Source organism: Strigops habroptila (genome assembly GCF_004027225.2).
Source record: "Strigops habroptila isolate Jane chromosome 13 unlocalized genomic scaffold, bStrHab1.2.pri S16, whole genome shotgun sequence".
Classification (NCBI taxonomy): Eukaryota; Metazoa; Chordata; class Aves; order Psittaciformes; family Psittacidae; genus Strigops; species Strigops habroptila.
Window position 1 is genome coordinate 10,880,639 of NW_022651054.1, and position 25,274 is coordinate 10,905,912.

Below are 25,274 nucleotides of genomic sequence, written 5' to 3' on the forward strand. Positions count from 1 at the left end.
GGAATTGCCTACTCAGCACTAGGCTGGGCTTCCCCTTCCTTTCACATTCTCTGCACCAGGCTGGAGGAGGAAAGCTTTTGGTGAGAAACAACTTGGAAGCTCAAAAAGCAGCACATGGACCCAGGGATGAGGGGGTCTGTGCCATGGGTGAGGGAAGGGCAGGTATCCCTCAAAACTCACTTAAAGGAGCTGGCATGTGTGTCCCCAACCAGCACCCAAAACCTCGGTCTCAAGCCCTTCATTTTGGGGACTTTTGGCCTGTCCGGGCTGTGCTGTCCTGCCTTAGCTCCATCTCCCCTTGCCATGGGCAGCCCACGGCTCGCAGGAGGTGGGTTATTTCCCCACCAAGGCTGCGGGACGTGGTGCTTCATGGGCAGCCCCGGATGGCAGCGACAGGTCTGGGTTGTGTGTGGAGCATCCCCCTCACTCACAGGGATGAGGCCGGAGTCTCTTGCCCTGCACAAGCTGTCTGGGAGCAGCTTTGTGTTGCTTGGAGCTTCCCAACCTCCCGTGTGGCTTGGAAACCTGCCCTGCAAAGGAGGATGCTGGGAAAAGTCAAGGCATTCTTGCCTTAAACGTCAAAAGCATCGAGATGCTGGAGGAGCCCTGGATGCTGCTGCCTTCCTGCCACGGCTTTTCCAAAGAGCTGGAAAGACCGAAGCCTTTCAGCATCTCGGATGCAGCCCTGGAGCAGTCCCAGCAGCTGCCTTTTGAATGGTGCTTTATGGGGAAAAGGCTCTTTCGAACCCATATATTAAGAAGGCCAGGGCTGAAGGCCCGTGGTGGGATGATGGTGAACGCTGGAGGTGTCGGTCTGCGGTGGAAATGTGCTGCCCCCTTCCTTCCCGAGGCTGGGAGATGGGAGCAGGGATGTGGTGTTTTCCCTGCTCAGCTCATTCCTAAGCGAAGGGCTGCACCTAGTGACCAGGCACCGCTCGCTGCCACGCATCCTCCCGTCAGGATGGGGGAAAGCTGGTCCCGGAGAGCAGAGAACCTTTATAAACCAAGGTAAAGAACACGGGATGGGCTCTGTGCTGGCCACCTCCTGCACCAGGATCAGGGCAGGATCAGGCCGGGGTGAACTCCTCAGACAGGGTTTGGGCAAACTCTGGTGGCAAATCCCACTGTTTGCTCTCCATCTGGATAAGACCCAATACCAAAAGGTGGCTGGGCCAGGAAGGTTGAAACTGGATGATCTTAAGGTTGTTTCCAACCCAAACCATTCCATGATTCTATGATCCCGCTGCCGGTGGTGGTTTGTAGCTTAATGTCACCACTGGTACCCAAGCTCCGTGGCTGCAATAGGGACATTCTGGTGCTTGTGGGACAGCAGATGGGGCAGATATAAAGTGGAGAAGATGAGCCCCAGCTTCTGGGATCATCACTCCTGCCTATGGAGAGGAATGTCTTCACTGAAGCGGCATTATCCGATGTGTCCCCGGCCAGCGCAGGTGGCACCAGCTCCTCTTCCCCTTGGCACCGTGTCCCGGCCCGGGACAGCTGCCCGGGATCACCGCAGCAGTCGGGACAGTCCCAATGGCTCCTCCAGAAATCGGAGTCGGCAGCGGGGCCGCAGTGTGGGTCTGTGAGAACCGTGCCCCTGCGGCCCCGGCTCATCCGCCCGCTGGGGTTGCAGGAGCCCGCTGGGAAGTGCAACCGGTGTCATCTATTGCAGGGGGATGTGAAGGGGGACATGGGTATTTCTGGACATGGCCCTTCCTTTTTAGTGTTGTAGAATGGTTTGGGTTGAAGGGACCTTAAAGCTCATCCAGTCCCAACCCCTGCCCCGGGCAGGGACACCTTCCACTAGAGCAGGTTGCTCCAAGCCCCTGTGTCCAACCTGGCCTTGAACACTGCCAGGGATGGGGCAGCCACAGCTTCTCTGGGCACCCTGTGCCAGCGCCTCAGCACCCTCACAGGGAAGAGCTTCTGCCTCAGAGCTCATCTCAATCTCCCCTCTGGCAGGTTAAAGCCATTCCCCTTGGCCTGTCCCTACAGGCCCTTGTCCAAAGCCCCTCTCCAGGTTTCCTGGAGCCCCTTTAGGCACTGGAGCTGCTCTAAGGTCTCCCCTTCAGGAGCCTTCTCTTCTCCAGGCTGCCCCAGCCCAGCTCTCTCAGCCTGGCTCCAGAGCAGAGCTGCTCCAGCCCTCGCAGCACCTCCGTGGCCACACTCCATGGGTACCCCCATGTCCCAAAGCCCTATGGAAGGGGCTCCCATTCCCATGTCCCTCAGCCCCACAGGACCCACGTGTTCGCGCTAGTGCAGGCAGCGGCGGCGCTGCCCCTTTAAATCGAGGGGAGGGGGCACGATCCGGCTGAGCCCGCGCTCGGCCATCGACTGCCGCTGCCTGGATACCACCTTCCACCGGCGCGCTTCGGCTATTGGCTGCGTGCCCTAAGTGGTGGCGGTGGCGGTGGCGGTGGCGGCGAATCGCGCGTTTCCACTTCCGGGTGGGAGGCCGAGGCCGTTGCTAGGGCGGCCGCGTTGCTAAGGGAGGCCTGGCCGCCATGGCGGGGAGCCGCCTGCAGAAGATCGGGAGCGTGTTCAGCCGGTGCGGGGCCGGGTTAGCGCGGCGCGGGGTGCCCCGCCACGGAGGCAGCGAGGGCGGGCGTGCCCTGAGCTGCTCCTGTGCCTCTGCAGGACGCGGAACCTGCTCCGCATCGGCGTGGTGGAGAAGCCGCTGTGGTTCGATGTGTACGCCGCCTTCCCGCCGCTGAGGGAGCCCCTCTACAGGGTGCCGCGGCCGCGCTACGGCAAGGTGAAGGATGTCATCCCCGCCATCTTCTACCCCGAGGATGAAGTGCGAGCGTGAGTGACCCGCCTCCCTCCCGCCGCGGCCGCCGAGGGGTGCCCCAGCGCCGCCGGCCCGCGGGGACCTGCCTCTGCCCCGCCGCTGGTGCGAGGGAGCGGCCCCGCGTCCTCGGCTGGTTCGTATCGCAGAGGAGCGGCTTTATGTCTTCGTTGTGTTTGTAGTCGCTGGTGGAGGTACCAAAGGCGCAGTGTGCCCAAAGAAGCTGTGGCTGCCCCATCCCTGGTAGTGTTCAAGGCCAGGTTGGACACAGGGGCTTGGAGCAACCACCTCTAGTGGAAGGTGTCCCTGCGCGTGTCAGGGAGTTGGAACTGGATGAGCTTTAAGATCCCTTCAACACAAACCAGTCTGGGATTATTAAAGCAATTAAGAATGCTGGGATGAGCATCTCTGCACAATATAATAGCTAATGGGAAAAGGAGAAGTAGTTACGTGAATACTCCACCTTGCAGAATTAACTGTGTTGTTTATTTACTCCCAAACCTCACTTTTTAATGATTTGAAAAGCTAAACTGTTATGTGTCTCGAATAGGAGGTTTTACAGAGTTTATGGCAGTGGCCCAAGAGCTTTCGACCTGTCGCAGTCAAACTACAAATCTACTTGCCAGAGGTAAGGGTTGTTTAGGAAAAAAGTGAAAGTATTTCTAACGCTTGTCCCTTTCTCCCCGAGTGAATCAAAATGTTGTTGTGAGAGTAAAAATACAATCCCGACGTGTAGGTTTGTTGAGAAATATAATGAACTGAAGGAAGAAGGGAAAATTGAAGAGGAGAAATTGTTTGAAGAAACAGGAAAAGCCCTTTTGGCCAGTGGGATACTTCTACAGAGGAGAGGAACAGATAAAGTAAGTATTAAACATTCAGAGTTACTTGGCCAGCGAGTTCAGAAAACTTCACTTCCAGGCCCTTAATGTTGAGTTGGTCTGAATGAAACTCTCAGCCAAACAGGCCTGATGGTTGTGATGGTCTCGTTCTTCAGTCTTGATCCCAGAGTGGAATTTCTTGCATAAATCTTGCAGTTTGGGTGGTTGTGGTTTGTTTTGTTGGGATTTTCCTTTTATTTTTCTTTAAAGGTATTTTCTTTAAAACACCTTTATAGTATTGAAGTAGAGGTTTGTGTTCTGGGGGTTAATCTTACTGACAAGGAAATAACTGACCAAAAGAACTGTCCAAAGGGTTCTGCTACTGCTTTCTGTTTTCTTGGGTGTACAAGAGAGGAAATGGCTCCTGGGCATATGGAGTCTTGTTTCTCCTTCCTTCAGGTGGTGTCATGTAACTGTCAACATAACACAGGGTAAAACACCAAACTGAAGAAGCTTCTAGAACAGCACAGGAGGCAGAGCAGAGCTCGGCTGCTCTGTGATGGGTAGAAATCTTTTACCTTGTTAGGACTGATTGTTATTTATTCTGAGAATGCTGTTCTTGAGTACCCTCAAAAATAGCTTAAAACTGTTCAGAATTAAACTGTTAACATTAAAAATTCATTTGTTATTCTCATTTGTAATACACTCTCCATCATCACCAGTGATCTCTGGGCCAAGTGCCTGTACAGTTTTCCCCAATAAAAGAGGCTGAAAGGACAGAAATTAGGTCTGCTTAAAGTGCACTGTCTGGTGAGCAGGTGAAAAGGGAATCACCGACTTTAGTTCATCTTTTCAGCTTGAGGTCAGCACTCTCACTGAAAATTTCTTGTCCTGGTGACACTGTGACACTCTGTTGTCCCTTCACAACAATCTAAGCTTGAACTGGAACTTTTCTATCAGCTTTTTTGGGCTGGGCTGTTGCCATTCATTCCTCTCCTCAGCCACGCTTCGACAGAAACATTTTATGACTGTTTCTCTCTTCACCTGTAGGTAGCACACCAGGATCATCAGGATGCTGAAACCAGGGATTCTGTATTACACCTGCATCTCCAAACTGTGTTGGAAGAGATGCAGGAGAACAAGAAGGATCAGGAGGAGCAGACAGCAGAGCCAGCAGAAAAGCAGAAGGAGAACCCTGTGTCCTCCTAAGGGCTGTGCTGTCGTTCCGTGCTGCTCAGCTGCAGGACATGCCCTGGAGCCAGCATTCTGCCTCCACAACCCAGTGGCTGTGAGATGGGGGGAACATGCCTCAGTTATCCAGCTCTAGTGTCTTCCCTGATCGTCTGTGTGGCACACATGTGTGTTCTTTCATCTCCCCATTTGTAAAATCTGGAGATAATAATTATTATTTGGGGTTCAAGACTATTCTCTCCAATTGTGAGCTGGAAAACATGAGTATAAAAGTGGAAAATTAAACATTTTCTTTAAAGATTGGAAGTTCTGCCTCTTCAGGTGTCTTATTTGCAGTAGTAAAAATGTTTCTTAACTTCTTGCACTTGGTGGGACAGGCCTAGTGATGGCCCTGCTGTCAAAGTGGCAGATACCATTGGGGCCTTATGCTCTATAGCAGCTGTTTCAAGTGTCATCTTTTTATAGCTCTTTATCAAAGAGAGTCACTATTTATATAAACATTGTGATAAGCTCTTCCTAGTCCTTGCTTAAATTCAGCATAGGATAAAATGCAACAATACCAGATAATTTGGTCCTTTGCAGGTTTTTAGTGACTTGATGAAGTTGGTCACCTCAGAAGTGTTACAGATGATTGCTGTGGAGGAAGGTGAGCGCTGCTGCATGACAGTCAGAGACCTTGGTGTAGAACAATGCAAGAAAATAATCCTACAGGGATTCAGAGCTGATTAGAAGATCCTCCGATACCTGGGAGATCCAGGGCCTCGCTTTTTAGTAAGGATTTTTGGGCTATGTGAAACCCATTTACTGCTTGTGGCTTTCTCTCCTTTGTGTTTGTGTCTCTTTCCTCCTTGTCTGTGCCTCTTTCCTTTTATTTGTGTTTTTTCCTTTTTAAAAAACCAAACTGCCTCCACCACCAAAGCCCAGCAGGTAAGTGATGTCAAATCTCTTGTTCACCTCCTTGGCTGGCTCGCTCTTGTGATGGAAATAGGGGGTTTTTCCTTTTGGTTTCATGCTTTCCTTCCAGACACATTCTCTGCAACACAATTTGGTGACACTGCTGCTGCCATGCAGTGCAAGAAAACTCTATTATCCATCTGTATTATTTTATGTTAAAACAATATATACATATAAATAAAATGAGGGTTTAAAAGTGCCTGTGGCTTGATTTGCTTCCCAGTAGCGATGTAACTACAGTAGAATTATTTGGTTATCCTTGGAAGGTCAAACATTATTCCTAGTTCTGTAACTTGAGCAGGGAGCTGGATTTCGTGCCAAAGAGCAGCGAGTCCTTTCCCTCTCCCAGCACTGTGGGGCTGCCAGCTCTGGAGGGTCCATTCCCTGAGCCTGCCTGAGCGGGTTCCTCCCTGTGGAGCTCATCCAGTTCCAACCCCCTGCCACAGGCAGGGACACTTTCCACTAGAGCAGGTTGCTCCAAGCCCCTGTGTCCAACCTGGCCTTGAACACTGTCAGGGATGGGGCAGCCACAGCTTCTCTGGGCACCCTGTGCCAGTGCCTCAGCACCCTCACAGGGAAGACCTGCCCAAGAGCTCATCTCAATCTCCCCTCTGGCAGGTTAAAGCCATTCCCCTTGTCCTGTCCCTACAGGCCCTTGCCCAAAGCCCCTCTCCAGGTTTCCTGGAGCCCCTTTAGGCACTGGAGCTGCTCTAAGGTCTCCCCTTCAGAAGCCTTCTCTTCTCCAGGCTGAACAAACCTGATTCAAGTGCCCAAATTTGAATGTAAACATGTGACAAGCAAGCATTTTAAATGGGATTTGGCCTGGAAAAACACGGGAGGGGAGCCATGTGCTGCAGGTGAACCATAACGAGCCCTTTGCTCACCTGCAGCCAGCCTCAGGTGGGGCGTCCCCCCCTCTGGTGCAGACCAAGACCCTCCTCAGTAAATTACCAGCAGCTGTGATAACGATTTTCCTCACCTGAACCCAGTTTAGTTGCTTGGACAAAGAACTCCCACCAGCCCACGGGAAGGGACCAACAGCTCCGTGTCTCCTCTGCTGCAGCTCTGAGTCTTCACCTTTTCTGGAGTTTCAGAGGTAAAGGTTTTATTTTGAGCACCCTGTTTTGTGTTTTTAACTGTTGGTGATGCTCTTTGCTTGTCAAATATTGCAAAGGGAAGTACTTTAAAGGGAGAAGTGCTGCAAAGCTGAATGTGGTAACCTGGGAGCTTTCTCCCTCGCTTCATTCACAGCTCGGTGGGCTTCTGTGTGTTGTTGCTTCTCTAAACAATTGCCAGCATTACTTAAAGAACTTTTTCCTTTATCATCTGCTATGATTAACTTCATCCTTGCAGCTTTACTGAGCTTGGCTGTGTCTTCCTTTTGGTTTATTGCACTTGCCTCTCTACTCCTAGCCCAAACCCAGGGTGCTAGGCAAGCCAAGCTGGGACCTAGAAAGCACAAAGAAACTTGGATTTGTGCAGCAGATCTTAGGCAGAAGGTCTTCCCTGTGAGGGTGCTGAGGCGCTGGCACAGGGTGCCCAGAGAAGCTGTGGCTGCCCCATCCCTGGCAGTGTTCAAGGCCAGGTTGGACACGGGCTTGGAGCAACCTGCTCTCGTGGAAGGTGTCCCTGCCCGTGGCAGGGGTTGGAGCTGGATGAGCTTTAAGGTATTTTGCAATCCAAACTGTTTTGTGATGATTCTAAGAAGTTATTTATCAGAAGCTGGTGGGACAGAGCCTTGGGGGCTTGGGCAGGTTTGTTGGCTGGCTGTGGTGGGGGGACATTTTCATCCGTGTGGATCTGGGAGGAGAAGCAGGGAGAGGTGTTCATCTGTGCTGTGGGTTTGTTACAGCTGATGGGTAATGTGGAACTCAGTGGGTAAAGGATGTGAGCCAAAGGATTTCATGTTTTGGTGCAATTAGAATAAAACACAATTAAGACTAGAGTTCTGTGGGGTTTTGGTAGTGTTTGCTGGATGCACCTGCTGGGCTGGGGTTGAAATGCCCATTGCTGTGACCTGAGGGTAACTTCGCCTTAATTAAAGGGTTCTGGGCAAGAGCATGGGGGAGTTATGGATTATTTATCAGCCGTTATTTCCCCTCCTGCTGCCAGGCAAAGGTCAGTGGCTTTGCAGGAGGAGGGTTTGATGGGGGTGACCCAGGACTGGCTATGATGGGGCTCCCTGCTCGGTGGGAGCTGTGATGGGACCAGGCCAGTGCTGGTGTGGGACAAGTCTGAGCTTTCACCAAAACCACTCAAAAATGAAGCTCATTTTCCCCTAGGAGCAAGCAGGGCGTGCAGCTGATGGGGTGTGAGAGGCACCAAGGGAATTGGGGTGTGGGAGAGCCCAAGGGATGGTGAATATGGTGCTGACACACATGCCTGCCCATACTGGGGAGGGCAAAGGCTGCTCCAGGGGTTTGTAAGTGCAGGATGAGGATGTGACCTTGTCACCCACCCTTTGCCTTCATGGAGCAGCCAAGGAATTGCCTTATGTTTGCAAAAACCTCTCCTGTCCCACTGTAATGCTTGTTAATGACTTGGAGAGAAGCTTCTGCTGTCTCTCATCCCACACCCTGTTGTGGAGGGGCTGTGTGACCTTCCTGGGCTGAATTGCTGACCTCCTTCCCGCTAGCGGAGCAGTGCGTGTGGCAGTTCCGCTCCCTGATTGCCAGGCTATTTTAAGTGACAATAAATGCCAAAGTATCAGTTACAAGGCTCCTTACTCTTTGAGGCATCACAAAGACAGTCGCAGGCAGTCGGTAACACGTCTACAGCTCCAAAAGCCGGGCTGAAGGTTTCCCAAGGTCAGTTCCTAAAGCTGGGAGCCTAGTCTGAAAATCTAAAGATGAATATTGTTCTCTATTGGGTCCCATTGTAGGACCAAGAAGACTTGATTGCAAAGTCTGCTGCTCTTGTGCACCAGGTTAGCTCGCCCCAGTGGTGCTGGCAATGAAACCTGCAAAGTGGCTGTGCTGGGAGGGGAAACTCCTGCCCTCCTCCATTTGGAATATTGCGGGACTGGCACTGGGGGATGCTTCTGGCCATGGGCAATGGTACCTTGTGCAATGATGTGTCCTGCACTGATGGTAAATGGCTGGAGTGGCAGTGAATGATGCAGGAATATTGGTGTGATGAGTGATTGGGAGGAGGGTTCCCGGGGATGCTGTGGTGTTACTCAGACTGGTGCTTTGCCAAAGAGCATCAGTGCTTGCATGCAGGATGTGTCTCACTGGAAGGAACACCTTTGCATTTAATGGGATCAGGTCTGATGTCTGGAGTATCCAAAAGATTCATCAGCTTTGCTGGAAAAGCAGGTGATCTGACCTTGCCAATGCAAGGCTTCACCGAGGCAGGTAATAACACCTCTAATGCTTTAAAGTGTGGCTCCAAGTAAGATATGAAAATGTTGGCAATGCCGCACTGTAGTTCTGTGGTTCACCTCTGTCCACGCACACTTGCCTGCACACACACACTTGGTTGTTAAATCTGCCCTAATTTGAGCTTTGGAATGTTCCAGAAACCTGTATCTGTTAGGATCTTAGCTTGGATTTATTATGGTTTTATACTTCCTGCCCTATGCAACACCTGATATGCTGAGATCTATGGAGGAGTATGATGGCCTGGGTAACACAGGGATGAGGCACTTGAACTGGGGCAATAGCCACCTCTGCTTCACCTGAATGGAGAAAACTCTGATTTGGATAAACTGCTGGCCCTGCTGAAGGAGCAGGGCTTGGTGCTGCTTTCCAGAGGGGATGGCACACGGGTGGCTGCTGCTTTTGGGATGAGGGTGTTGCAAGACCTCAACAGCATCAATTCCTGCCCATCTGCCTGGTTCTGTTTTTAGATTAAAGCTTTTTTAATGAATTGGGGTTGGTGCTTTTGTAGTGTTTCGCTTCTGCAGCACCAGAAGTGCCCATGTAATGGTAATGCCCAGCCCGACAGTTCTGGGATGAATAAGATGCAGGGCAGGAGGGCCGGAGCATCCCCATGCGGACAGCAGGTTGAGCTCAGCAGTGGCTCAGGTGCTGTTTTACCAGTACATTTCAGGTAACCCCAGGACCTGCCCTTCTCCTTGTTCATTTCCCATCAGTTGACACAAGCCACCAGCAGTTTTGCTCCCCAGTTTGTGGCTGGATCATCTGGAAGGGCTGAGCCCCAGAGGGACCTGCCTGTGGGCACGAGTGCTGCTGGGTGCTGCAGTACATGTTCTTTCAATGAACAATCACTCAATGAAGGGCTGACTGTGTCGTGTCCATCCCATGGCTTGATTGGTCTGCAAGGGGACCACATCATCCCAAAATCTTCCCCATATTTGGGATGTCCCCCAGTGCTTTGCAACCCAGAGCATCAGAGATGCACGGGAGGGTTCCCCCCCGACCTGGCTCAGCTGTCCTTGGCTCTGTCTGTCTCCCTGTGCCGCCGCTGCCTGTTTGCATATTGCAAGCTCATTCTGATGTGCACTAATGCTATTATCCTCCAGAAATTGAAATCAAGTCTGAACCTATAATGTTTCACTGGGAGGGAATTGGGGTTATATATTCCCGTGTACAGCAGCATTCTATTTCAGTCATAGCATTTAATTATGATTGGTGTGTTAGTGCCCACCAGAGCATAACAAATTGTCATTATGTTATTCTGCTGAGTCTAATTTAATTGGCAAGTTGTCACAAAAGCAATTATCCATCATTTATTTTGTTGCCATAACCACATCTTGGAGAGCACCTGCTGTCTGAAGTGGAAAGGCTCTGCAGTCTCTTGGTCCTGTGTTTCTTCCACTTCCCTGACACAAAGACACCATTTCCTCCTGTTATTTAAATATATGTTCCTCATTTCCCAGCCTGGGCTTGTGCCCGAGGCTGGGAATGCTGCAGGAAACGACCTCCTTGAGCATCCTGGGGCTGGTGTGGGTTATGGAGGCTTCTCCCTTTTGGATACCTCAGAGCCAGCCTCACACTGTGGTTGTGGGTTGTGGTCAGATGGATGTTGTGGACCTTGTCTGTCTCCTCACTTATGGAGATTCAGGATAAAATAAGGAAAGAAAGGGGAGTTTGAAGATGAGGCATTCTCTGCCTGCAGTAAATACAGCACTCTGCTGCTTGCAAAGCATTTTTGGGCAAAAAGGGAGGGGGCAAAAGCCTCCAAACTGCTCATTTTGGTGTATAAGTACACAAAGGTGGGTAGGGGCTGCATGGGGATGTTTAGAGGGAGCAGAAGGGATGTGTGGGACCCTGAGCCCTGCTGGACCCTCTCATCTGGAGCTGCTCAGCCCAGACTCGGTGAGATAAAGAACAAACATTTGATGTCTGATGTTTGAATCTCTGTTGGCCTTCACCAGAAGGCTACCACACCAGCTGCATCGCTGGCATGGCATGGGATACAGCAGCTGGGTTAACTGGGTACCAAACCTCACCTCTGCTCCCCTCTGGCTGTTCCCTGGGCCACTCAAACCATCACCAAGATGAGGTAAGGGATCTGTCTGGGCTGCCACAAAGATGAGGAGGCTGCGAAGGGAGATCAGTGGTTTCTTATAATCTACCAGGCAAAGCAACGTCAGACTTCCTGAGACCAGCCCCAAACTGAAGATTTTCTCCTTCCTGAGGTGGTTTGTGGCTCTGCCCTATGAACTGTTCTAGACGGGGGAGATGCCATCCCCAAATCCTGCCAGACTCCAGTGAACTCTGAGCCTGTGGCTCACTGTGATAAATGAGTAAAGAAATGAAGATCTGTTCTGATGTCTGTATTTCTCTCAGTTACTCCCCTCTCCACCCTGCCTGGAATCTCTTCCCCTCTGGTATTTCTGATTAGCTGCTAATGAGGAAAGATGATTTTGTAGTTAAAGCACAGAGAGAGGGTTTTGTTCCTGGTTCTGCTCTTTGTCCTCTTCCATGCCTTGATTTCCCCATCTGTAAGCTGAGATACTGTTTATTTAAGAGGGACGTTGTAAAGCTTAACCAGTATTTGCAAAGCAGTTTGCTTCAAAGGTTGGGTGCAGCCACTCGAAAAGGAAGGTTAATCCTAAGGAATCACAACTTTTCCCTCCTGGTGTTCCTGCTGGGACTGAAGTTGAGCGCTGCCTCTTTTATATCCCAGCAATGCAAACCTGTTGTTTATGCAGGTCTTCACCTCATAGTGACCAGGAGGAGGAGATCTGGAGGTTCATAAGCTGTCTGGCCATAACTCATGTGCATCCCTAGCCACCCACCAGGTTTTCCTCCAGAGATGGAAGTCAGAATCAAAGCTGAGGATTGCAGGGGGATGCACATCCCACCATCCGATCCCTGCTCGTGGCGTGTTCATGCAGGCCCCTCCATGTGAGGCTCACTCTTGTTTAGGGCTGGAGCCCACCGAGGGGATAATTGGCAGCAATGCTGTGTGAGCATCATGGGGTGGGTACCAGTGCTGTGCCCATCTGTGGGTATCCACATAGTGTGAGAAGGCAATGGCTTGAAGAAAAGGTTTCCAAAGCATTTTGAGTGGTAAAACGGTGTAAGAATGGATGATTTGAGTTAAAACCTTGGTTTTCTCTTCCCCTTTTCTGGGCCATGGGGAGGCAAAAGCAGCTTCTGTCTGATGACAATCCCTGCGCTGCTATAGGATGTGCTGGTGCCAAGGGCACAACCTTGTCCTCCTCTAGTGCTTGTTCATGTGAGGTCAGGGTTTGCTGGTGCCCTGTGGCAGCAGTTTGGGACCATTTGGGTCCGAGTCTGGTTTGCTTGGCTGTGGAAGGGGCAATGGGGACAGAGCCCGGCTGCTGCAGAGGGTGACGTGTCCCTACAGGCCAGTTCCACTGCTGCTGAGCTGGAAAATGTGATTATAGAAGATGCGCTCCCTCCATCCCAAATTGCATTTCCCTTTTATATCAGAGGAGCTCTAATAATAATGGGTCGGGAACTGCCAGGCACTGACTAGACACTGCTCTGCAGCAGCGCCAGGCTCTATGGCCACGTTACCCGAATGTAAATGGTGTTTTGATGGCACCTCTTGTCCCGTTATCCGAACATCGCTGTGGCCAAGAGCACCGGGAGGTCTTGGTGAATAGATGAGTGGAGCTCATGAGGGTTTTCCCCTTTTCCCTGGGTCTGGGTGCCAGTTTGGATGGGATCTGCTCGCTGCTTCCTTGCTATAGGTGGTACATGTGTGGGCATTTACTCATCCCTTGCTGTGTCCTGAGGGCATCGCTTTGCAAGGCAGAGGGAGAAAGCCTGGGGAGGTTGTAATGCTGATTTGAATAAACTGATTTCTTTTTCCTGCTGCGTGACTCAGGCTGGAATTCCCCAGGCACCCACTCTGGAAAACTACCAGCTCCTGGTGTCCTCTGAATCCCTGTATGTGCTCCTGGAGGAAACTTGCACTTGAGAGTCATAAATACCCAGCGTCCCTTTACGTCCTCACAGCATTTATTCCAATGAGTTTTACTCTCGTTTACCTCTTGGTGCCACTTTTGCTTCTCCCATCGATATAGTCCCAATAGCAGGAGTGGAAGAAACAGAGCTTCCTCCTCCTCTTTCTTTATCTGCTGGGTTTGTGTCTCTTATTGCTTCTATTCCCCCTTTGCCTGTTGTCCAGGGAGGACAACAAGGAGAGGAGCAACAGAGACAGGCACGGCTGTTCTGGGGGATAGAAATGGTGTTTAACTTGGGTGATAGCTCTGAGCAGAGCCTGGGAGCTGGCTGGGAAATGTGCTGGGCACCCGAAGGGGAAAAGACCCCTGGGGTTGCAGCAATGCCCACAGCTATTTGTGCGATGGATTTATGAGTGAAATTCCTCTGGCTGGAGGAGGAACCCGCTGCCAAGTGTGATAAATAACTCATTGTAATGTATTATTTAGCAAATCATAATGAAAAGCAGAAAATAGATGGAGGAGAGCAGAAAAAACACATTCCCCAGTTGGCAAGTTACGGACTGTTCACAGCCAAGCAGCAGATATTTAAGAGGGTTTGGGAATTTCCATGGCTTCTCCCACAGATAAATCACCCCTTTGCAGACACGTTTATTGGGTGCCTGCTGCTGCGTTAGATCCCGGGGGACAAAATCACTCCAAGAGCTGGAAAGAAGTTGGTGAGCACCTCACTTCAGGCTGCTGGGTTGAGCGTAGCCTCCCTGAAAGTTGCATTTGGCTGCTGGCTGCTGTACAGGGAAGTTTTGGTCCTGGTTCCATATTCCAAAGGGTCCATGAGGACTCAAGTCACTCCCAAAGCTTGCAGTGAAAGGGTGCCTTCAAGGGAGACTAAAGCATGCAACAAAGTCTGGAGCAACACTAAGATGAAGTCAGTTTTTCTCCCCACGTCTCTGCCTTGCTGGGGCTGGGAAGCCACGAACAGACTGGAAGTGAAATCTGCTTGCCTCTTTCCACTGCGACAAACATCTTGAAGTGTGTAAACCCCCCTGTACAATACACTCAGAAACTGTTTATTTCTCTATAATCATAGTCAAGTTCCAGCATGCTCTTTGCAGCCTCTCCCTGCGCAGCTTCATGATGCTGGAAGAGGATGTGTGAGCATCCCTTTATTCTTTAATTCCCGGATAAAAGACCTGGTGCTATTGTGTGAGTTTGCTGCTGACCACAGCAGCACAGTGAGGGCAGGACCCCAGCTCCTTGGTCTGTAACCAGCAAGGTGGGAGCTGGGACCCAGGAAGGAAACCATCAAAATCCCCCGGATCCTTCCTGTCTGGATGGGAATGGTCCCAAACCAGTGTGTTTGTGCTGGGAATTGGGCAGACCACGTTCTCCTGCCTGTCTCATCGCATCCATCACCTCTGAACCATTCCTCTGGGCACATGTTTATGTGTGAGAAAACAGGTTTAATTCCTTTAATGGCTCGCTGAGGTTTTCCCATGTGGTTTGTCAGGTTGCTGGTTTGCTGTCCCCATCCCAGCCTGGTCCAGCTCCACCCCGACAGCCCGGGGTACCCCACGGCAGAGCCGGCCCCGGGCGATGGTGATGGCACCAGGGGGTGCTGCCTGATCACTCTCGATGCTGCAGTGCCAAAGTGGAACAGCGAGAAGGTGACTTCATTTTACCTGTTTGCTGTGGCTTTTCTTATTATTGGTTTTATTTGATTGCTTGCAGCTCCTACCCCGGGGTGATGAGGATGCTATTCCAATGGGGTTTCCCACGGATGCTCTCTCTGCTCTCTGATGTTGAGATATTTAAACTTCTGTGGTCTATTAAATGAAAATATGTCCTTTTATTCCAGCAGCCTCAGCAGGGCTGCTGGCTGCTGCAGACACCTCTGCTAGGAACAGCCCACTCCATTGAGGGCATCCCAAATGGCCCCAGATGGGATTTTCCTTGCAGGGACCCTCTTTTCCACAGGGATGGAGGTGATGCCAAATTCCTCCAGGCATCAGCAGGGAGGGGAAGGCTCAATGTGAAGTCACTGTGTCCTCCTTGTTTGGTCCCTTTGGGACCTTGCAGGCCAGGGGAGGGAGGTGAGGGCTGGGCAGAGGGAGCACAAAGGAGCCACAGGTCTTGGGATCTTTATATAATCTCAAATGTCATCTGTGGCGTGGAGGCTTGTGCCCAGCTGTCTGTGCCCTGTGATGCTCCATGCTGTGCCATGGGAGAAGCTGCCTTAACCCTTTTCCCCATGCAGTGCTATGGTGCCAGTTCCAGGACATCCCAGTGGTCCGAGCCCTGTGCTTGGACCCCCACCAGGCACACCAAGACCCTCTTGGTCTGCCCTTTGTGCACAGCCACTGCACTGCTCTTGTCAGTCCTGGCTCAGTTTCTGTAGCTGGGGTCTCCCAGGAGCCCCATCCAATCCTCCCAAGCCCATGGGAAGCTCTGGTGTTGTTTCTGGTTGTGCAAATGGGCAGCAAAACCAGGAGGTGGTTGTGCATGTTTCTGAAGGACTTAGAAATTGAGGTACCTATTCGCTTTCAGAAGAGTTGGGATGAGGAACGAAGCATTGCTGAGGTCTGGGAGGCAGCAAGTGCCACTGAGGAGAAGGAGGATGTAGCTCATCCTCTTCACCCTTGTCTGGGATGGGAACCAGCATCCTTCGCACTTCAAACCCAGAGAGCATCTGCCTTCACCCCCATCCCTCGGGGTCCTCAGGCAGCCCCAGGGTCTTCTCCAGGAGGAGCCGGTGCTGGGTTTGAGCAATGAACTTCCAAGCATGGGGCTTCCAGGGTCCCCTTTTGTCTTCAGTGTGATCTGCAGATTGCCACAGCCGGCGTTATTGGCAGCACAGATAATGTAGGTGCTTTCAGTTGTACAGAGGAGGAGCAGATAAGGGGCTTGGAGAGAACTTGACTGGGTGACTGAGATAAATTCACTGTACTACAGGAAATCGAAATGTGAAATAAAGATCTCCAACAAGTGAAATATTTAAGATGATACAGAAGTTGGGCGCACGTGACAGCCATTCCGAGCGAGCCAGCTCCCGCCGGGACCGGCCCTTATCAATCCATCACCCAGCTCCGCTGGATTTGATAAAAGATAATAGGGTGGAGGAAGAATTGAAATAGAAGCTATCCATTACAGGAGCCTGAGTGACAGGTTCTCTGTGCAAAATAAGATTGTAATTAACAGGAGAGAGATGGAAAGTTTTCCACTTTCTGCTGCTGTTTGTTTCCTTTCTGGCTCAGTGGGGCAGGACGAGTGCATGGGGGTGTCCTGGAGGGCTTGAGGACCACCAGCACCCACCAGATTGCAGGTGATGTAAGGAAACTAGACCTACCCAACATGAAAACCTCCATCGATCAGCTGTAATAGCTAAGATATACCAAAGGAAGAGGTGCCTTCACACGTGTATGGGTCTCCTGGGTGAGCTGGAGAAGGCAGAGGTGTTCCTGCCACTGTATCTCACAGTCTGATCTCCTACTAGGCTTGACCATCAGTTATTTGCAGACTCTTTTATTCAGCATCTCCTGTCCATGTGGCTTCCACAGCCTGTGACGCCCCTGGAAGAGCTGAAAGGAAATCCAGGCTCTTCCTGGGAGGGAAGGAATGTTTGGTGTCCAGGCTGAGATCCAGTTTGCCTTCACGTGCCAGTGGTGCCTGTCCCACAGTGGCACTGTTGCTCCTCATTTTGGGAATGCCTGCAGAGCGCACAGCTGCTTCTTGAGGTTCTTCATGTGTGGTTTTATGGTGGGGCCCAACGAAAGAGCAGCTGTTAAAAATGCATGTGCTTTTGCAGTTCCTTGGGATAAACAAGGTTATTTGGTCTCCATTTCTGCTGCTAATGGCTCTTTATTTTCTCAGCACAGGACCTGTTAAAGCACAGCCAAGACTACCAGCCTGCCCTGCTCCGTGGGACATCTGGGGTGATTGGAAGAGTAAGTTGCATCTTCTTAAGTCATGTCAAACTTCACCTCCTTGCTGCACTCTAATACCTGCTTGTTATTCCTCATTCAAGTAAATGACGAGATCCTTATGAATAACAGCAGGAGCCAGGTTATGTTCTGTGTCTTTAAAATGTCCTTCAAAATACAAATGCCTGTGTGAAAATGTTTTGGAATGTTTTTTCTCCTGGCTCATTTAGTTTTGAAGCAGCATCAGGAGCTTCTCCTATTAAAGCCGGTATTTAGGAATGTGCAATAGCAAATACAAGTAAAAGAGTTTGTGAAGCACTTTGAGTAGCAATGAGAATAGATTGGCTGGATTTAAACATTGGGAGCTGGGAAGCTGTGATGTTACATGGGAAGCCTGACAGGGAGATTGTCTTGCAAGGTGAATGAAGCTCCAGAGTGAAAGGGAATAGCAAACTGCAGGCTGGCAGTGCTGGGAAGGAAATCAGCCTAATTTGTTTGTGCTTAGTAACCCGAGACATATAATTAATAACACGAGTAGGGACATTGGAAAAGAATATATATTATGCCTATTTTGAAACCATCCATCTCTGCATGTACTGCACATAATGTTAACCCTGCAGCTAGAGACTGCGATCGGGCTCCTGAATCTGCTGCCAATTTATTCAGTAACCCAGAGCAAACTCAATGCTCCATCTTCCTGGGGCTCTGCCTCCCCTGTTGAAACACAGGAGTTTGGAGGCCTTCAGGCAGATGAGATAGAGAAGGCTGGGTCAATTTGGAATAGAGTAGTCATTGGGGTCCCAGCCTGTCTAACAGCATAAGAGGTATTATGTGGATACAAACCCAACCATCTGCCTGTCACTGAGAGAGAGACCAACAGGTCATCATGCAAAACGCTCAAATTGGCTCATTTCTGAGATGAGCACCTAAAAATGCCCAAGGTAGAGGAAATGGATACATCGTTATTTCATGTTATCTTCATCACTGCAATCTCCCTGTGTGTTGGAATGTGGTTTAGGATTGAAGTGTTGGTACAAGCACATGGGGGGAGCTGCAGCCATTCATGCCGTGCTGTTGAGCTGCCTGGTAGCCTTCAGACTTTGGAAATTAGGCAAACAGAGCTAGCGTGCTGATCCCATGCATTAATTGTGTGGCAACCTTTGCATAACCTTTAGAAAATCTTTGGATGTGTGAATCTGAAGCCCAGAGCACGCGTACTCCCGGGATGTGCAGCAACATCACGTGGGGTTAGGGCAGATGCATGGGACCATCCCAACCTGGGCTTTCAGTTATGCCTAAATGCTTTCACATAATGGATCTGTTCACTTGTGGTTCCCACGCAGAGTCAGGGGCTCTCCCACAGCACCTGACTTGAATCTGAGCTTTCTGGTTTGTAGGGAAATAAGGGGAGTTGGCAAAACTGGGGCTGTCAGCGCTTACACACCCTGAAACATAGGTCCAGCACCCACATGCCACCCCTCCAGGTGATGATGCCCTGTGCTGGTGACTGTCTCCATCCCACCTTGGCAGCAGACACCCTTGGAGGGCTGCAGCCCTCTCCCTGAGTCCCTCATGACGCTGGAAGCAATCAAAGCTCTGTGCTGCTGCCAGATTGCCTTGTCCGTTCCAATGATCTTTAACTCCGTTTTTCCCTGAGCAATCAGAAGCACTTTCACTTTGTCCAGGTGGTCTTTTCCCATTTTGCTCTTCCCAGTCCCAGGACCCAGGGCAGTCACATCTCATCACGCCTTTTCTCAAGCCATTTGTACTTCCTGCTTTTGCTGTTGCCATCAATTTAGTCGCAGCTTCTCCCTGCTCCCTCCTGGGCTAACCACGGCTTATTTGGGAATAGAAACTTGGCCTTCAGAGCCCTGGCAGATGCAAATGCAAATCCCCCACCCCTGCAGCCAGGCTTTCCAAGCCTGTGCCCATCAGCTTTTCATGCAGACAGCATGAATTGCAGGATAGCAATTCCCAGTTTTTGAGGAGAGAGGGTCAATCCCTTTAAAAACTTTCCCCTAGAGAAGGTGTTACAAAGCAGGTATAAATGTGGATTTTTAGGAGTGACTTCTTGGTTGCTGAGGAAGTGAAGACTGAAAACATGCAGCAACATTGCTTTCCTGAAGGATGTATTTTTATTATTTACTGATTATTAATATTATTATTAGCATCATCAACATCATCATTATTATCATCATTATTAAGCAGGCAGCACCCATTGGCCATCCAGGCTTTGAGCCTTTCCAATTCAGTGTTCTGCCTCTTCACGCTCCCTCCTGCTCTCCTCTAGGAAGGTGTCCCTGGTCATCTCCTTGCACTGAAGGTCTTCTCTGCCCTGGGGGGGTCCATCCTGGTGCTCCCTAGAGGCATGTGCTTCCCCAGGGGATGGCAGTGCAGGGCCCTCCCCGCTGGTTGTCCCCTTCTGAAGTGCTGAGGTCCATGCTGATTAAAACAACAGCCTTTTTCTGTCCTTAGCTTGCCCAGGCTTCAACCTGGACTAGAAATCACTCAGCAGCAGATGCAAAACACAGGATCATCTGCACGGTGTAACGATAGAAAAGAAAACATATAAGGATATAGAAGTGAGATCTTGCTTAATAGGAAGTCCATCCCATCTCCCGCACACCAAGCATCAACTCAGCAAAACACTTTAACTGTGTGCTTAAATAAAAGCTTGCTCTTCAGCCCATTGCTGTTAAGCAGAGCAGTTGAGTGGGTGCTGAAGTACGTTGCTGGATGAGCTTTGCTATCTCCCTGCTTTTCCTTGGGCAGAAGAATTAAGCTCGCGCTGGTATCACCTATTAATAAGGCAGCGAGCAGCCGTGGCAGTGCTCGTGCAGTGCAACAGAGCTCATCATTTTTCTATATATGAGCAATTAAGCTGCACCAGGAGGCCTATGTCTTTATATCATCACCTAATGACAGTGCAAAAGTATTCAGGGGAAGGAGAGGGGAGAAAAAATCACATCCATATTTAATTGGCAAAGTTATCACCTTCACTTCAGAGCCTGAACTTCCAGCCCTTCTGGCCGGTTTCCAAGGCAGATCTATTTCCCCAGACTAGAAAGTGAGTAAAGTGTCCTTACGTTATACTTCTGCAACAAAATACCATTTGAGAGCTTGTGTATGCAGGCCCAGCTACAGTAAGTGACAGAGAGTCTCTTTGCAGCAGATGAAGATACCTTTGAGCTGTAAGATTCCTTCTTTTTTCCTTTTTTAAAGGAAATTATTTGTGGTGGTGTTATCCAGCCCCACAATCGCCTGTCAGATCAGATTTTTTATTGTACTAAACCAAAAAGCCATCTGGAGCACCTCGCATCCTGCTTGTGGTACCGGAGAGTGGCAGCGTGGCCCTTCTCCACGCAGCACTTTATTCCTCCCTTATAGCAAACTCTCCAGTCTGTTGTTTTCATCTGTGTGTTCCCTAATTCTTGAGTCTCTCTAATTCCTGACTGTGTTTCTGGGGTCTCGGCATCATTACATCCCATGTGTTCCTCGGGGCGGCGGCGTAGCTGGATATCAAAGAGCAATAGGGGCTGTCAGGTTTCATTATGCGTGTGAGGAAACTCATCACCATTCCAGGGTCTGTGTCTGTTCAGCCAAATACCTCGTTTACTGGCTTCTTCATTTGGGTTTTACCAAGCTCTGAGGTCTTCCTAGTGGTTTGCAATGCTTTGTCAGGCCCTGGGGTTGAACTGAAGCTGTTTACCTTTCTGTCCCCTTCTTACCTCCCTCCTCAGATGGAGCTGAGCCAGTGATGGAGGTGGCTGCACCCTCAGGTTTCATTCAGGTTTCAGTGCTTTGAGACTCCCCAGCTGCCTTTAAGTGTCAGCATTGTCTGATGGCCCCTTCCAAGCCTGTCCTGGTGGCAGTGTCAGAGGAGAGCTCTGACCTCAGCGGGGAGTAGGTCTGGCTGTTGGCTGACACTGGGAATGACTGCAGGAGAATCTCACCATGAAAGAGTGGCCTTGACCACCCGGCCTTTCTTGGCTTGACCACCCGGCCCTTCTTGGCTCTCAGTGCCCTGTCGCAGGGGATATTGCCTTACAGTGTTCTGAAGAGACAGAGAAAGAAGAAAAGAGGGAAAAAGGAGAGGAGAAATATCAATAACTTCCATCTCCTCAAGCCCAGTAACTAGCCTTTGACACTTCTCTGCCACTTCAGCTTCACAAAGCCCTGGCTCTCTGAAGATTAATTGATGTAGGCCACTCAACCTATTTTCAAATCCCTTTCGGTTACCATTTAAAACCTTCTGATTTATTTTTTTTGATAAAGTCACTGAGGCTTTTTATGGATTCTCAAATGATTGTCCAGCTTGACAAATTGGATTCTTAAAGCTGGCTCTTTAAAGAAAAGGATGTGGTTTGACAAGACAAGAAACAGCTCATCTCCGAGACAGGGGGATAAATAACATAAAAATAATCCCATTCTTCAAGCTGGGTGCTCCTCAATGGGTGTCTTGCTCGTCACTGATAATCTTATCTGGCTGTGATGTGAAGGGACCTGCACAAAGGGGCCCCGGCCAGGCTGGAGGGCTGATATGCCCCTGATTAATAGGACTGTCCAGAGTGTGCAGAGCCTCAGGAAAGGTGATTAATGCCATTAGATACGGACCCGGCCTCCTCCCCTCACTGACACCGTGCCAGGGGCACCTCCTGCTGCTGGTGATGGATTGACTCCTGCTCCTGGCCCACAAGTGAGGGGCCAGGGTGGTGGCAGCAGGGTTGTCACCCCTGTGTTGGGGTTCATAAGGTCGTGTCGCTCCCCAGTGCTGCTGTTGGTGTTTCTGATGGAGTTTGTATTCCTCTCAAGCCCTGCTTTCCCCTGGAGTCCAGGTACCCATCGTGTCACCCCAGGAAAACCATGTTCATGTCTGGCACAGGGATGGGGCAGAGCGGCTATGGAGCCAGAGCAACGCGTTTCTGATCTTCATGAAGGCAAACAGGAATGCTCCTGTAAGATCTCTTCTATACCTGGTTCGTGTTTAAGTGTTCAAGGCCAGGTTGGACACAGGGGCTTGGAGCAACCTGCTCTAGTGGAAGGTGTCCCTGCCCGTGGCAGGGGCTTGGAACTGGATGAGCTTTAAGGTCCCTTCCAACACAAACCATTCTATGAAATGTCCTTTTGGATGTGCCTGAATAAAACCAGTGTGTGGGAACGTAACCAGGGCAGTTGCACCTCCAAGGACAGCTGTAGTGAGGACTACAAGGGGAGGAGAGGTCTCAAAGACTCGTCTGTAAGTGCCACCATGGGCTTTGGTGACGGGGCTGCACAGCATCACGCTGCTGGTGCTTCAGCTTGGGCTGCAGGGAGGAGGAGAAGGGATCCCTGTGCATTGCAGCCTCAGCCAGGACCCAGAGCGCTTGGTCTTCCCAGGCAAGACAAGATATAATCTCATTCTATTTAAGTAATATTTTAATTGCAGGCTTTTGCTTTTCATTTCTTAATTGACTACCTTTACTTTGAAGATTTCCCACCTAGCAGTTACTCTGAATAATGGAAATGCATCGTGACTCCTACCTGTTCTCTGTATTGAATGACTCCAGATGATACTTTATGTCTTATTGTGATTATTTATGATGATGTCCGGTTTAGTTCTGTAGCAGAGGGAGATCATTAACCTCTCCTGCAGTAAAGAGAACTTTCCATGTTGTTTTCAAAGCCATTACAGCTTTGAAAACCCTCTTCTTTAAAAACACTAAAAACCCTACAGGGCTGCAGAATGAAATGCTGACACAGGTTGGCTAATGCAGGAGGAGCACAAACCCTCCCGCTGTGTCTCACTGAACTGCAAACGGAGCTCCAGAGTAAGGAAGAAGTTATTTGCCTGTTAGAAAACACGCAGCCTGGTGCTGGGAACCCAAAGGCAGGTTTTGACGGTGCTTGAAGAGAGAAGATGGAGGCTTGGTCTCAGGAAGGGTGGGAGATGCCTCCTTGGGGGCTCCCCAGGCTGTGTGTGAGCAGAGGGAGGTGGGCAATAGGCCCTGCCTTATGCTCCTCTGCTGGGGTCAGCAGCTGGTCCATGTGCATCAGAGCAAACTCCTTTGCTCCTCCAGGAAAGCCTGTAAGAGTCGATTGTCATCCCCATCCCTGGAAGTGTTCAAGGCCAGGTTGGACACAGGGGCTTGGAGCAACCTGCTCTAGTGGAAGGTGTCCCTGCCCGTGGCAGGGGGTTGCAGCTGGATGAGCTCTAAGGTCCCTTCAACCCAAACCATTCCATGATTGTCATCTCAATGCTACAATTACCTGCACTGGTTCTGGGTGCTTTTCCACATGGTTTACGTGGCACTGTGCCTGCCTTGGTGAGAGTGAGGAGCCTTTTACAGATTACTACTTTCAGCAGCTGCATATGGTGACTTAACATCTATTTATGGCCGCCTAATGCTGCCTGCAGATGCTGCTTCTGCTTGCTGGGGGCTGCATGTAGTGGGAATGGGGAGAACCTCTTGGTTTTCCGTCGTTTCAGCTCGGGTATGGCTAATGGCTGGACACACAGTTCAGCCCACTGGGCGGTTTAATTAGTCATATGGGGAATTTATTTAGAGAGAGATGGAAGCAGATGCTGTGTCTCCCACCTGGGCAGGTAGCTCCTGGAGATGTGTATCCATCCCCTCTGGAGACTGTTTTGCTCAGGACCAACAGGTGATCCCCATTAAAGTCTTGTCTGCAGTAAGAGGGATGCTTACATCCCACCAAGTCACCTTTCCTCCCTTTCCATGTTTTGCTCCTTCATGCCCAAAACATCCTAAAATAAACCGTTCCCCATCCCCATATTAACCACAGGCTACTTTAACATGATGGCTGATGGTAATAAAGCCTTTGTAGATGTCCCTGTTTTTTGGAAGCATATCGTGCTGACCATATGGCTGGGGAATACGGAGGCTACATTCATGATGGGATGTTAATGAATTGGTAGCTTTATCTGGCCTGTCTGTGCCTCTCAAACACAAGAAAATGCTGTTCATTAAGCTCTTGTTAAAGTGCCATCATAAAAAGAAAAACATTTCTCTATAAAAGAAATGCTGCAACTCCTTGTTGTTCTCTTCCAGGTCTTTCAGATGAAATCTGCTCTGTTTGGAAGGCAGGAGATGACTTTCCTAATGGCTATAACTATACTGCTCATGTTCTGGCTGCCCGAACCTGCTCCTATAGCTGTGATGCACCCCAGGGGAGGTGAGTATTTGCCTTGCTACTAAGCAAACACCGTGACTTGAGGGAATATTGAGAATTAGGTGCTGTTTTCACGAGGCCACTTCCCCCAAGCAGTTGTGGCTCATTGTGCCTGCTTGCAGCACTTCCATCCCCATGTCCCAGGGAGCCCTATCCCATGTCAAATGCTGCCTGAGAATGAATCTTCATTGCACATGGAAACATTTTAATGCTGTTCAAAAGACTGAAGCACTGAGGCCCAAAAGAAGCTGAAGGATGTGCCTACCAGGGAAGGGAGCCCCAGTCTCTGGCTACTTGCCTAGGTGCATGCTGCAGTTAAAATACAGGAGTGTGTTTGAGGCTGGTGTGTGATCTTAATCTGAGTTATCAAAGATGTCATGCCGAGCAATGAGGAAGCTGAGTGACCTCTTGGAGTTTCCCAAGAGCCTTTAAGCCCTGGGTGCTGGAATAGCATCAGTGGTCCAGGGCAGGGTGGAGTGGTGCACGACTGTATGGGAGCTCATGGAGGGAAAGAACAAGAGTTTGAGTTTGGAAAGGAAACTAGGCCAGAAAATGCAGCAGCAGCAGCTAGTTATAGTCTGCAAAAGGATGATCCAAGCAGCTTTGATATGGATATGTTCCCTCGCAAAGACACAGCACCGGAGAAGCTCTTTATCAGTGTCAGGCGATGACAAATGACAGCGGGGGGAAGTCACGGGGCTGCGGCACGTTGTTGCAGCTGCAGCACCTTGGAAAGGATACAGGTACCGCCGGTGCTCCGCGCCTCGGGGTCCCACCGTGGCCTGCATTAATCACAGAGAAAGAAGATTGTCTTCTCTGCTCTTTTTATAGCGCAGTAAATGAGGGGGGGAGATAGGGAAGAGCAGAATTGCACATAGGCACATTCAGGGAAGATCATCCCCCACCCATGGCTTGTACACAAAGACATTACTGCTGGCTAAAGTCCTTAGGAAATGTAGGACCTGCCCCTATGTCAAGTAGGGAGGAAGAGGAGGGGAGGCAGCAGCAGTTGAACAGGCACCAAGGGCTGTTTGACAAGACCTTTCCTGCAGGAGACCAAGGATGGCACAAACCAGCAGGGCTGA

General features: G+C 50.2%; 1 protein-coding gene across 1 annotated transcript; it reads left to right on the forward strand.

Moving 5' to 3' along the window:
• Positions 1-2,344: 2,344 nt before the first annotated feature.
• On the forward strand, positions 2,345-5,106 carry MRPS23 (mitochondrial ribosomal protein S23). The gene is made up of 5 exons (XM_030472442.1): positions 2,345-2,551; positions 2,641-2,808; positions 3,342-3,419; positions 3,528-3,651; positions 4,660-5,106. The coding sequence occupies exons 1-5, from the start codon at positions 2,508-2,510 to the stop codon at positions 4,816-4,818; spliced, it is 573 nt and encodes a 190-aa protein (XP_030328302.1). The 5' UTR covers positions 2,345-2,507; the 3' UTR covers positions 4,819-5,106.
• Positions 5,107-25,274: the final 20,168 nt, after the last annotated feature.